Genomic DNA, 14,403 nt, shown 5'->3' on the forward strand with positions numbered 1-14,403 from the left:
TTTCTGACACTTGTCGACCTGATAATAACTCAACGAAGTAACTATTCTCGCCATGCATAAACCAAAACTACTCTCTTAGCCACGTTTTTCGTTCTGCAGAAATTGCTCTACCATCAAGTCGATTTCAGTTCTATGTCGAATTACAACACTATCAAAGTCAATTCAAATCTTTTTTGCTGTCAAGTTCATATAGACAAACGTTCGTCTTGCCAACTCTTCCAATCGAATCTTTTTCTTGATCGCGACAAACATTCAATCGAACTCCCTTCTCAATCTCGACAAACATTACTAATCTAAAATTTACTCATCAATTGCTAATATTTTTTATCGAATAACAATATATATATACGAAAAATCAATCACAAAATTATATATTGTCTTACAAATTTTTAATATGTATTTTATAAAAATATTTTATTATATAAATTTATGGTGCGTAAAAGTTAAATTATGAGAAAAACTAAAAATTTATTGTTTTTTGTTAGTATTTTTGGTCACCATTCTAACTATTTTAGTTTAGCAATCTAACAATATATTTTTAGCTTTTATTTTAATATTATTAACTAACTATTGATAAAAAATAATAAATTCTACTAACTCTCTAACATTTTTCTTTAACTACATTTCAAATTTAATTTAATTAATTTATTCTAGTATTTAAATTGGATTTTAGCACCCTTTGAAATTCCGTGGATACCTTTGGAAGCGCTCAATCAATTCAACCAAAGTATCCAGCCAAAAGCAGAATGGTATTTTTTTAATCATTAAGAGTATTTGTAGATCGGATTAAATATGATTAAAATTATAATTTGATCCACACTAAATTTGTCCAATTTGATCAAATTCAATATTTACACTTTTTATGTTCGAATTCAATCTAATTTATATTTGTAAAATAAAAATATATTAAAAAATATTTTTATAAAAAAAGCCAATAAAACATATTTGTCATTCTAATAATTTTTTTTTATTTGTTTAAATTTTTTTATATAATATTTAAAAATCAACCTATTTTAAATATTAAAAAAATAATATAACATATACATAATAGTTATTAATTGAGATAGAATATAGATACAATATATATTATTTATTATTTAGTGAGAATTCACAAATATGTGGATAGAATCATATCCAATATAATTATTTTACGGATCAGATTATATCAACAAATTATAAATCAAATACAAATAAAAAATAATAAAAACTCTTAACAGTTACAAATCATTCAAATTATTTAACGACTCTCAACTATTAATTTTACGTTGAGCCGCTGAGTTTTCAGTTTTCACCATAAAAAATAATAACAAAGTAACGAACCAAACCAAACAAAAAATCTCTTGAACCTTGAAGTTTCGTGAATAATTTCAAAAAACCACGGACCTTCAAAATCAAAGCGCGCTAATTTCTATTTCTATTTATTATTCCTCTATTGCTCTTCTATTCTTCACAATTTTTTTTTCATTATTCTCACTCTTCTTTGTTTTGATAAGTTGATTAATTAAGTTCTATAAAAAAAAAGATAAAGAAGATGATGCATATGACATTGTATTGGGGCAAGAAGGTAACACTTCTCTTCGATTCATGGAAGACCGAGTCATGGCTGAGTTACTCAATGAGTCTACTCGCTTGCCTTGTGGTGGCTGCACTCTACCAGTATCTCGAGAATCGAAGGATTCGCCTGAGATTCGCCGGCGAGAGGAGGCTGGCACCTGTGGCGGCGGCTATTCAGACACCACTTATGGGGTGGAAGATTTCAAGGGATAAGGCGAAGTTGGGTGGGAAGTTGATTGGATCGGTTCTTTTTGGTGTGAATTCTGGGATTGGGTACTTATTAATGCTTGCTATTATGTCCTTCAATGGTGGGGTTTTTGTGGCCATTGTTTTGGGTCTCTCAATTGGGTACTTGTTATTTAGGAGCGAGGTTTTTGAAGATGATGTTGGTGGTATTGGTGATAGGAGTTGTGCTTGTGCTTAATTTATAATAATATAGTCAAACGTATCAAATTATCGAAGGTTTTTCAAATATCAACTTCCTATAGAGATAAGCATGCGAGTTTCCAATTTTTTTTAACGAGTAAATGTCCTTTTCGGACCTTAAGCATTTGCTCGATAAACTTCTCACTCCCTAAGAAATCTAAAAACCTAAATCGGTCCCTATTTATTTTGATATATGTACGTTGCAGTTACTATCTACTTTGAGTAAATGCCCTTTTCGGTCCATAACCAGGATTAAAACGTATATATATCAAAGTAAATAGGGACCGATTTGGGTTTTTAGATTTTTTAAGGGTGAAAAGTCTATCAGATAAATGGTTAGAGACTGGAAAGGACATTTACTTTTTTTTATTCGTTGAGTTTAATCAATCACTGTGATTTGTGAGATAAGATACTTTTCTTTTCCTTTTTTGTATTTTTTGTTGTGCTGATGTTGAGTTAATAAATAAACTGTATTGTTTGCGATCATGGAGAAGTGCTAATAAGAGTAGCCACTTTTAAGATTCTGAATTGTGTGTTTGTGATCATGGAGAAGTGCTAATAAGAGTAGCAACATTTTAGATTCTGAATTGTGTTTGTTTAGGGTCTAATTGCTTTTGTTGTTTTGGATTTTTGGTTGGACCATATATTGAGGCATTGAGCAGAGGAACATTGCCTATGTGTTGTAATTCTTTAGATGTTTTACCAAGGGCAAGATCATTGTTGATGTGAAACTAATGCACATGCATCTCGATAGCAGTGGATATTACAGTCAAAATTTGAGGGTCTAGAGATTAGATATTTTTTTTAATAAATATAAAATTAGAAATGTTTAAAGACACACTTTTAAGACACACTTTAATATTGATGGCAATTGGTTATACAAAAACAATAAATTTTAATGGCTAGTGAAGTTGTCTTCATATGAAATTGATAATTGATAACCGTTAGATAATAATTTAATCAAATATATCAAATTATTTAACAATTTTCAATTAGCAATTTTACATAAAAATAACTACATGCAAATTATTTATATATAATATATATTTAAATTTTAAATTTTAAGTACATAAAAGAAATTTTAATTAATAAACTTAATATGTGCCTTAGCTTGGGATTGCGAGTGCAAAGAGGTCATATGTAAAACTAATAATCTTGATGCCTTTCTTCTTGTTTCGCGAGGCACAACCAGCATGATTAGGAATGACTCTAATCTGCTTGACAAAATCAAAGAGATACTCCAATGCAATTAGACAGCTACTTTAGCGCTCATCCCGTGCACAGCAAATAGAGCGGCTGATTTAATGGCTAAGAACCTAGGACTGCTACTTTAAACAAACAGGTATACTAGAGTGGTTATTGCCCCCTAATAATTTAGACATTATTATAAGAAAGGAGTGCTACTCTTTCTCTTAAATCCTTTTTCTGGGTTATGTTCAGTCACAAAAAAAAAACATGACTTAGCTAAACTCAATTTAATCAAGGACAAGCAATAATTGATGTCACTAGAATTAATGGCTAAATCAATTTTATGTAACATGACATAAATGAGGCGGGACAATGTTACCAAACAGCACACACTCCATTCAAGGGATATCAATAGATAAGAATGGATCATTCATCTTCCGTGTGAATTTTTCCCATTGGTTGGATAATACACTTTGTCGATTAATGGTGAAAGTTCACGAGTGGATTTTCGAATGAAGATGATCCACTTCCGCCACAGGATACACTTGAGAGTAACATGTTTTACCAATATGATTTGGACAATTGTATAAAAAAATTTACAGATTATAGTAAAATAAAACGTTTTTTTAAACCCTCCCTTTGGTTGTGGGTTAATCTAGTTTTTAACTTTTAAAGATCCACCTCCATCTCTTTTTTTGGATCATGAGTTCATGACCCCTCTATGTCTTCATCTTCGGAAAGAGGTATTTATTCTGTTGAGTAGGTACAAACTTAATGGCCCTACTTAGTATAAATTACAGTAGGAATAAGGAAGATCAAAGGGGTAACACAACAATATAGACGTGGATTTCACTCTGAAAAGTACTTTTCTATACATCCAACATATTTGGAAGTAAAAAAAAATGTCCAGCAATTTGTAAACAATCTGAAGGTGCACCTTATCCTTGATAGCAACAACAAAAATTAGGCAATCACTATTTGCAGAAACCTGAGGAAATACAATGGCACAAACGGGAACAGTTAGCATCTAGGCTTGTTAAAGATGAATCACAGGGAGAAACATTGGGAGAAAAAAATGCACTTCCTGAAGTTCAAGTGAGGGTGTTTCGTTTGAGGATAACAGCTTCAAAACCCAGATTCCACATGAACTCCCTCTGATTTCTTTAAGAGGGATCCTCGTCGTTGGTACAAAATTCATAATGTGAATGTGAACTACATGATTCACATAACTAAAGAAGCATCCGAACAAATAGTCTGGAATTCAAAAGATCCTCTGTTGTCTATGGAAAACGGCATCTCGCTAGAATGAAAAAGAGTCAACATGGTATGGAGGACGAAAAGCATCCACATTCATTATCGCTGACCATCAATACGTAACAATACTAGTTAACTTTCTTGCGTTAAGGCCTTGTACATGAAATTGATAGGGAGCCATCTCTTAAGACCCTCAGGCCAATACCTGGCAGAAAAACATGAAAACAATATCAATGTTTAAAAACCTTTGACATGTTTCTTTTGACAGTTTAAATATTGGTTTTCTGTCTTCTGTCTCTTAACCATTAAAGAGCCCTTCATTTGATTTGCCCTCCTTATTAGGACTTCTATAAGCCTTTTCCAGAAATGCCCAAACCATTTAACACAAGATTCTACCATTTGTTTCACAAGATCCCAACTTTCTCTATAATGCATCTATTTGTGTTTTGTGATCCCATCTTTTCAAATGCGTATACTTACCCAAAGTCACATCCTCACTGGAATACTAAACTTGATTTCTTTGTAGTTTATTACTGTCAAACATTAAGTCTTATACAAGCACTGGAAATCTTATGGATATATGGTCAAACATTCCTCAATTTTTGTCTTTAGGTAAGAATTTTTTATTGGTAACTACTGTTGGGTACAACTTTCTCCGTGCTTTCACCCTATCATCTTAGTCCTAGACATTCTAGCCTTGTTTTTCATCTTAGTCTCAAACCATAGTAAAATATAGCTTAAGTAGGAAGCTGCATGAAACATCTCATAATATCCTGGTTGTATCTTAGATAATCTTACGAGTACTTTTCATAATTGTTTATATTCTGTAATTTATTTTCTTATTTAATTAGGATTAGTAGTCAATTATTTATATGATTATGGATTAGTAATTTGTCTTTAAATACATGACAACATATCACATCAATATCAGACAAATTAAAATTATTTTATAGATAAAACACACACGTTAGTACTATTGTCCCTATATTCTCTCCTTTTCCTTTCCCTGTCCAACACCCATAACATCATTATGGTTAAACCTAGCAGTAAAAAAAATGCACAAGTTAAAATTGACACCAAGTCAAGTGGAAAGGATATTACAGTTACAGTGGCCTTTAATGTCAATGGGACTAAGAAGAGATATCAAATAATTTTCCTGGAATCTCTCCTAGAATATAAAATAGGCACTTACTTGTCCACTCTTTCACAAATTGCTCGACGAACAGAAGAATTAAGCCCATATGCAATTGAATTAAAGAGGCCCTGCAATAAAGAGAGCAAAGTGAAAAAATTAGCTACATATCATCATAACCTTTCATGATGTTGCAGTTGATGGTACCACTTCTAATGATATCACTAAGGGATGGCAACAAATTAAGAGGAAAAGCATATAATATTGCAGCAAAATGGAAAGTGATTAAATGTGATATCATTACCATGTGATGCACTTGTGTAAATTATAAATAAAAACTATTTTAGACTATCACTGGAGTTCACAACATTGATTAACAGTACAGTCATCCTAAAATTGGGGTGGGGCTGATCGTGGAAAAATAATTCTTAAAGTGCCAAACTAAATTGTGACATTGGCATCATCTACTTTTGTATAAATTACAAAAAAAAAAAAGAATCATTGACCAATATCAAACTACTGGAAAACCTTGACCAGCATTTAAATCAATGTTTTCAATTATCATAGTAATCAGGTAACCAGTACCTCTTATAAGGCCAGTAAAGTCAGAAGTGCACACTTGTTAATGTATGCAAGGTAGTTGGAAGCACATCCTTGAATGGATTTTATATTTTTTCACTTTAAATATTTCCTCAATTTTGAATAAGTTGTACTCAGATGTATTGAGTTATGAATTGCATAAAGCATTTGATCTGTTGTTGACAAGAATGAAGGGAACACAAAATATGCCCGATTGTTTGAAAAGTAAAAATGCCCAGAAATGGGTGCTAGAAAATGGATGGAACAGACAAAAATATAATAACAAGGCCTTTTTCCTACTAAATGGCACTATTCTGTTTGAACGATAACTGTGCTAAGTTTTGATATAAGTTATAAAGCATACAGTAAATTGAAAATCTGAAACTATGGTTACTAGTTGATACCATAAGAGAAGCCACTCCGACATCTAGAAATGAGAGCCAGAAGATCTTATGGTTGGGTTCAAAGAAATCATGGATACGGTTAATAGTTCCAAAAGCCCATGATCCTATTAGAATCAGTGGATAGTATCCCCAGCGATTTAGAGCCTGTAACAGAAAATAGAAAATACTTCAGGTATTTTTCAATAAGGATGTAGATTCAAAAAATAACAACAGTTTCATCTTAAGCGATTAGTTTAGGCATAAATACAAATCTAGTCATGAAATCCCAGCCAACAATATATATATATATATATATATATATATATATATATATATATAGTGGTGAAGCTTGTGGAAGTCTAAGCACATTATAAAGACAGCGCAAAGTTTAAATCTGATTAATGAAAAAGGAAATGCATAATCATGAAAAGCTTTTCCATGAAAATTTCCTACATTAGCAGAAAAAAAGCTACCCTAGATTCCTAGAGTGATTTAATCATCCACGGAACAGAAAACAGAACAAGACTCAAGATACAATACAACAACAATAACCAAGCCTTTTCCCACTAAGCACATATGGCTACATACTTTATGGATCAAACAATACCTTTGCATCACATCATAAACCGAGTCCTATAAACAAGCCATTAAATAATGATTTCCTCCATGGTCTACCTCTAATGCTTGCCAATTGCAATACAAAGATTATTTTATGTTTGAAAGGGATCTTTGTTGTAGCTCTTTTTTATTTTTTATTTTTTTGGGTTCCATTCTCTGAGTATGGATATTTGTTTTCAATGTTGGAATAACAAACATACCCTCATGTTATCCCGTGCATCTGATGCATAAGGTTGGCCTGACATACCAACTGCCATCTGTAAAATTTGCCAAGAAACATTAAAAAGTCTCAAAAACTTGCTATACAAGTTGTTTCTTCTTTGTTTGACAAAATCAGCAAAATTAGATACATACTCGGGTTGCATTGTTCAGCATGTGTATAACTTGGAAGTATGTGAACCCATTATATAGTATAGCACCCCAGATATATGAGCTCTCACCTCTCAGCAATGAAGATGCAATAGGATAGTTGAAATCAAGAACAAATTTTGAAGTCTAACGCTCCAACTATTGGTAGATAATGAAGCCATACATCAGCGTGATATTGCTCAATAAAGTAATCTTAGAAGTAATATGATTAGAAAGTCACAGTAGACAAATATTAATGCAAATAGTCCATTTTTCAAACAACAATATATAAAGCTGATACATTATAGATGCATACCTCAGACATACAAGTGAAATAGTCATCAAAGAATATTCAGCTATCTAAGAATTCCCGGTCATGCTATTCTGACGAGCACCTTATTCTTTTTGCCAGCAGATAAAAGGAGAACTTTCCCATCCACTATATCTGCTTCCTCGATCCTCTTATTTTCACTATTCACTCTGTTATTGTTCAAGTAAAGACCCCCTTGCTTCAACAAGCGGCGCGCGGCAGATTTGCTCTCAAACAAACCAGAAGAGACCGAAAGATCTACCAATGACAAGTTCAAAACACTGTCATAAGCCAAAGAACAAGATGGTACACCCTCAGCTATTCCCTCGATAGTTTTCCAGTCCAACTTTGTCTCAGATCCCGGCCGCAATGCTTCTGTAGCCTTAAGTGCCTCAGTCAAACCCTCCTCTCCGTGAACAAACCTTGTAACTTCCTCAGCAAGTCTGCGCTGAGCAGTATTAGGCACATAATCCAGTTTCTTCATCTCCCCTTCCAATGCAACTATCTCCTCAATATCCAAAAACGTGAGAATCTTCAAAAACCTAATAACATCTGCATCTGGAACCGTGAAAAAATACTGATAAAATTTGTAAGGTGATAACATCGCAGGTGAAAGCCAAATCGCGCCATCTTCCGATTTTCCAAACTTAGTACCATCACTCTTCAACAAAAGAGGGAATGTAAGTCCATAAGCGCCCTCGACCTGCAAGATCTTCCGAATCAACTCAGTCCCAGCAGTTATATTCCCCCACTGATCACTCCCCCCAATCTGAACATTCACACCCTCATTCTGAAACAAGTGCAAGAAATCATATCCCTGCAACAACTGGTAGGTGAGTTCAGTATAACTCATTCCTTGTTCAGATTCCAATCTCTTCCTAACACTCTCCTTAGCTATCATAGACCCAACCCTAGCATACTTACCAACATTCTTCAAAAATTCTAACAAACTAAACTCTTTCCACCAGTCATAGTTATTCAAAATCACAACCTTAGAACCTTCCAAGTTCGAATTCAGAGAGCGACCTAGAATTTGTTTGATAGTTTGGGATATACCTGCCGTGTTCCTCTCTAGTGTGGCAACGTCGAGCTCCGGCCGCTCCAGTGACTTGCCGGAGGGGTCGCCAACGCGAGCGGTGGCGCCGCCGATGAGGGCAAGGGGTTGGTGGCCGCAGCGGTGGAACCAGGAGAGGACGATGATTCCGAGGAGGTTGCCGAGGTGGAGGCTCTCTGCAGTGGGGTCGAAGCCGCAGTAGACCTTCAAAGGCGGGCAATTAGCGGCCCCGGAGAAAGATGACGGCGATGGTGCTGCGGAGGATCTCAGGGTGGAGTCGTTGGTGGTGGAGTCGAGGAGGCCGCGCTCTTCGAGGACTTCGACGACGTTGCGGCGAAGCAGAGTTTGAGGTTGAGGTTGGAGAGTGCATTTGGTTCTGGTGAAATGGAGAGTGAAGGAAGGGTAAGAAGAAGAAGAAGAAGAGGGTTTGAAAGGGAAAAGGGAGAGTTTGGTGGTTGAGCGAGATAAGAAAAGGATAGTTCTTGTCGAAGCATAGATGTAAGCCATTGCTGCTTCCTCTATCTCTATCTTCCTACCATTTTTATAAACAATATTAATATTAATGGGATAATTCACATAATTGCGCTTTCCACCTCTAAATTGTATATTACTAGTGCATCGACAACGTACATGGCACAAAAATAATGAAAAAATGTTTATGTTAATTAAAACTGAAAGGCATAGTATTCAATTAACTTATATAATGAAAAATTATTAACTAATATATATAAATATATATAATATATAATAATTAATTTTTAGAATTTATAAAATATTTTTTATAATAATTTGATTTATGTAATTTTATAATAGTAGATAGACTATTAAAAATAAAAAATAAAAAATACTAAGATCTTATGTTTTCTTTAAATATATCTTATATTATTTTCAGTCAATTTATTCTTACTTTAAACTCCAAGAATTTAGTTTCAAAATTTGTATAACCTAAATTTTATTATTAAATACAAAAAAAAAATAAATTTTATAAGGATATAAATTATCCCTTCGTTTTTCTTTTTAATTTTTAACAATAAAATGATCAATGTGTGGTAAATTATAGTGTACAGATTTAAGTTTATAGATATTTTCATAACATAACTCTCCTTATAATAGGTGTACTATTTTATCTTTATATTGGGGAAGCAATTTGGCCAGCTGTGGTAATCTAGAAAGTTAATAGTTTTGCTTGGTTAGGCACAATAAAGGAGAAGCCATTTATATTGCATTGGACCTCTTTTTGTATATAAGTTAGTCTTTGACTCTCTTAATTTTTTTTAATCCTTAATGGGTCCTGCAAGAGAAAAAAAAAAGAATTTCAAACTTTTAATACCAATAATAAGATTAATTAACTAAGACATAAAAATATTAATTAGTTAAAATATGAATTTAATTTTATTTAATATAATTATTTTTTACAAAAATTATGACATATGTGTTTTTTAATTGATAGAGAAAATTGATAACTAATTTTATATAATATATATCAAAGAGAAATTTTTTCTTGTATAATTTAAAAATGAAAAAAGAGTTACATAACTTTCTTTAATTCATTTGTAAACTAATATTCTATGAGAAATTTTTAGAAATTAGCAACTTTTAATAATTTTGGTCATTATTTAGCAGCATAAATATTAAATTATTTTAACAAATAAATTTTATTAATTTATGTATACAAATTCTAAAAAATATAGGTACAAACTATATTGATTTATGTGTATAAAACTCTAGTAAATATAAATACAAATTATATACTTTTGTGTGTAAAACATCTGTAAATATAGATATGAATTATTATTAATAAAAAATAATAATATTTGTTAATAACTATGTAACATTGCTCATATTCTAATTCAATTTACCATTTCTCTATCCATAATTCTGTATTCTTTTTAATTACTTGCAAATTTATTTATTCATATATTTATAATATATATATATATATATATATATATATATATATATAATGCTTAAAATTGTTAATAATAATAATATTTTATTTATTCAATTATGAAGTATATTTAAAAATTGGCATTATGTTTTCAATTATTTACATATTTACTTAACCATTTTTTCTATTAATATGTTAAATACTTCTAAATTTTAATAATATCTAATTTATATACTTGATACATGTATTAAAATGACTAAAAAATACGAACAAAAAAATTATAAGAAGAGTCTACTAGCATTTGACCCGTGCAAATGCACGGGTACCGAATTATTTTTACCACAAAAAATTATTTATTTTGAATAATTTTTAACTTTTTATTATATCAAAATATCGTAGATAGGTATAATTTAAAATTTGAGTTCTTTTTATATTAATAAAATATTCTATATACAAAGATTTTAATGTTAATCTAAATATATATTAAGCACAAAATAAAAAAAATAGATGTATTATAGAATAATATTTTTTGTTCATAAAAATAAACTAAATTACACTTAAGATTTAAAATTACATTTTCTTTTGTTAATTAAAATTATATTTCTGTTCATTTTTTCTTTTTTAAAACACTAATACTGAATTCGTTTACGTTACTTGACCATAACATTACGAAATTCTAATTAGAACCGTTAAAATGGGTTGGGTCCATTGGGATTGGCACTTTTAAAGTTCTTTAACGTACTTGGCTGCGAAATAAATGGACAAACCCATTTAGTTATTTTTTATTTTTTTATTCTTTTTTCCTATTTTTATTAATTTTTTAACAATTTTTTTCTTACCAATCTAATTCAAATATCTTTACTTCTAATAAAAAAATAACTCAAATTCTAACATTATCTATTAAAGACAAAAAATTTGTTCGAAAATTAATATTTTAGATTTTTAGTCCATAATATAATTTTTTTTAAATAAAAAATTATCTATTTAGACAAAAAAATAAAAACTAAATTCGTTAGCCTGTTTTGTCCATTAAACTTTTTTTTAAATGGTCCAAACTCTCATCTTAAAAGTCTATACATACTTGTACATAAGTGTACACCTAGAAGTGTTAGTCTAATGATGAAAAGAGACTGGATTTTAATTTTTAAGCACACTTACAGAGAGAAAAATGTGTGTGCTGGTTAGCCAAAAGAAGTGTCACTAGAGAGTTAGGTTTCTATTTCATAGATAATTATCTTAAAGAAATCAAATATATATTAGATGATGATTGTAGAGAGGCCTCCAGAGTCCGATTTATCTTTGATATGTAATCTTCAGCTGGACTTTTAGACTTTATTTTAATTACCAAAAAAAAAACAATAATAAGTGTTACACCTAGCATCATTCTCCAGTTTAATTCAGTTTTAATCGAATCTTTGATGGCACAACTCAAAAAAGGGAAGAAAAAAATTGAATTTTTGATGGGGGATCAAAATGTGAATATCCATAGCTCACTCAAAGATAATAAATCTAAGTCTTAAGGAACTGTTATTAACACTAATATGTTCTTTGTAAGCATGGATGTGTGGACTCTATTTGAGCAAAGGATAAATATGTTTTCAAGAATTTGATTAACAAATGCGCTTGTTAAATTTGTTAAAGAAGCACTTGTTTATTGGTGACTCAAAAGTTACTATTATTATCTACTTAGGCTCAGTTTGGGTAAACAACTTAAATAAGTTCTTTTGAAAAAAGAGCTTCACGTATAATGACTTTTATTAATAACAACTTATAAATAAGTTATTTTGTATTTGAATTTTTAATTATAAAAGTACTTATTTTAAAGTTGTAGCGTTTGAATAAATAACTCAAGAACTTGTTATAACTAATTATAAAAATAATAGCAAGCTATATAAAAATTAAATAACATGTGAAAAAAATAAAATTAAAACTACGATTTCATATCACACACAATATTAAATACAAATTTAATAATAAAATAGAGTGGTAAAATGATAAAAAAAAAATAATTGAAAGAAATATATGAAGTAGGTGATTCAAATGGAACATTATTTTAAAATAGTGTTGGAAGGTCAATAGTTTCAACAGATGAATCATTACATAAAAAAGGTGGTGGAGGGCGAATACTTCCAACATTGAGACAGTATTTTCATCAGAAACAGGAAATATTTTTACAGAGCCAAGAATGAAAGTATATTTTTTTAAAAGCAATTTTTTTTAGAAAAATGATAGAATGACTTATCGAAAAGAAGAAGAAGTATATTTCTACTTCTTCAAAAAATTATGGATTAACTTTTCGAAAAGTTAAAAGTTTTTTTTCAAATAGTGCCAAACACCTGTATTGTGACTTTTCATAATTCAAAAGTAAAAAAAAAAAACTTTTGCCGTTTCCCAAACGGGCTCTTAACAAATATTCTAAAAAATACTTATTAATTAATTTGTTATTTAGACTATGTTAAAATCAATATCAATTTTATCTTGAAAAATGAAAATTTTTACCTTTTTTTATACCGATATAAAACCAATCCATGTCACTTTTATGGACATCTAAATTGTTCATATTATTAATCTACTACTACTACAACTACCAGAAACAATAAATAAATAAAAAAAACTATAACAACTAAATATTATATGACTTATCCAAATGCAACAGATACTGCACCATTTTTGTTTGCTTCTTGCCAAAATTTGTGTTTCAAAACTACCCACAATTTAATATGGGAGATTTGAAGTTTTTTATATTTTGGCTTTGAAGACTTTAAATTTCAATGTTAAATAGCAAAGATGTTTTTTATATTTTGGCTTTGAAGACTTTAAATTTCAATGTTAAATAGCAAAGATCTTTGCACCTGTGTGTCATGTGGTTGTCCTACAAAAAAGGCAATACATGGAATACCATTCACTGGTTGCAATAAAAAGACGAAGGAATTGTTATCTAAAATAACAATCTGGCTTAGATACTTTGAGATGCAGGTAACAAAATCTTTAACATGTTCCTAGTATTTTTTGAAACCAATTAGCACTTTAGTAGAATACTCATTTATATAGGAGACAGTATCCTAAACCTCAAGTTAAAAAGTACCAACCATAAAATAACATACAAGTTCTAGAAAGAATTCAAATAACTCAGTGATATATTGTTTGCTAAGAGATCAATCACATTCCTCCGTTACTATAGCCCATTTCTTATATTTTGCTAATAAATTTTTGACAGCTTAATTTATATTGACCCCAAAATATTTGCCAGAAATTATGAAGTTTAGCTGAGTTTAAAATATAATAAGAGCTATTAACAAACATTGAAAATAGGCATACGCAACCATTCTTTATACCAAACAAATTGCCAAAAAATCACCATTCCTAAAGACTTGAAATCATTTTTGTCAATAGAGTAAAAAGCACAAAGACGAATCCAAAAGAGTATAGATAACAAAGTAATACAAAAATAAATGCACTAGTAAATGTAAGAATAAAAGAGAATAATTGATATAATTTTTATACAAGACCACCAAAGTTTCATCCATTTAACTATACAACACTTGTGTAGTTATACTCATCAAATTGAAAAAAAATGATATTATATGACTGCACCAAATATCAGTGACCCCATGGATGTTTTATCAGTATTGTCAAGAGACAATGACCTCGACTTCAAATTATAAAGAA

The 14,403-nt window shown here is 30.4% G+C and overlaps 2 protein-coding genes across 4 annotated transcripts; one reads left to right on the top strand and one right to left on the bottom strand.

The window, feature by feature from the left end:
- Positions 1 to 1,403: 1,403 nt before the first annotated feature.
- Positions 1,404 to 2,459, top strand: LOC130936501 (copper transporter 5-like). Its single transcript, XM_057866578.1, has one exon. The coding sequence runs from the start codon at positions 1,532 to 1,534 to the stop codon at positions 1,976 to 1,978; it is 447 nt and encodes a 148-aa protein (XP_057722561.1). The 5' UTR covers positions 1,404 to 1,531; the 3' UTR covers positions 1,979 to 2,459.
- A 3,179-nt stretch (positions 2,460 to 5,638) lies between these two features.
- On the bottom strand, positions 5,639 to 9,356 carry LOC130934220 (tyrosine--tRNA ligase, chloroplastic/mitochondrial-like). 3 transcript variants are annotated; one of them, XM_057863808.1, is made up of 4 exons: positions 7,799 to 9,356; positions 7,335 to 7,641; positions 6,538 to 6,681; positions 5,639 to 5,685 (listed from the first exon to the last, which is right to left on the bottom strand). In XM_057863808.1, the coding sequence occupies exon 1, from the start codon at positions 9,351 to 9,353 to the stop codon at positions 7,857 to 7,859; it is 1,497 nt and encodes a 498-aa protein (XP_057719791.1). In that variant the 5' UTR covers positions 9,354 to 9,356; the 3' UTR covers positions 5,639 to 5,685; positions 6,538 to 6,681; positions 7,335 to 7,641; positions 7,799 to 7,856. The 3 variants fall into 3 exon arrangements, with proteins under 3 accessions (XP_057719791.1, XP_057719792.1, XP_057719793.1); XM_057863809.1 differs by lacking the exon at positions 5,639 to 5,685 and having other exon boundaries at positions 6,543 to 6,681; positions 7,335 to 7,391; XM_057863810.1 differs by lacking the exons at positions 5,639 to 5,685; positions 6,538 to 6,681 and having other exon boundaries at positions 7,346 to 7,391; positions 7,489 to 7,641.
- Positions 9,357 to 14,403: the final 5,047 nt, after the last annotated feature.

Source organism: Arachis stenosperma, chromosome 6 (genome assembly GCF_014773155.1).
Source record: "Arachis stenosperma cultivar V10309 chromosome 6, arast.V10309.gnm1.PFL2, whole genome shotgun sequence".
NCBI lineage: Eukaryota > Viridiplantae > Streptophyta > Magnoliopsida > Fabales > Fabaceae > Arachis > Arachis stenosperma.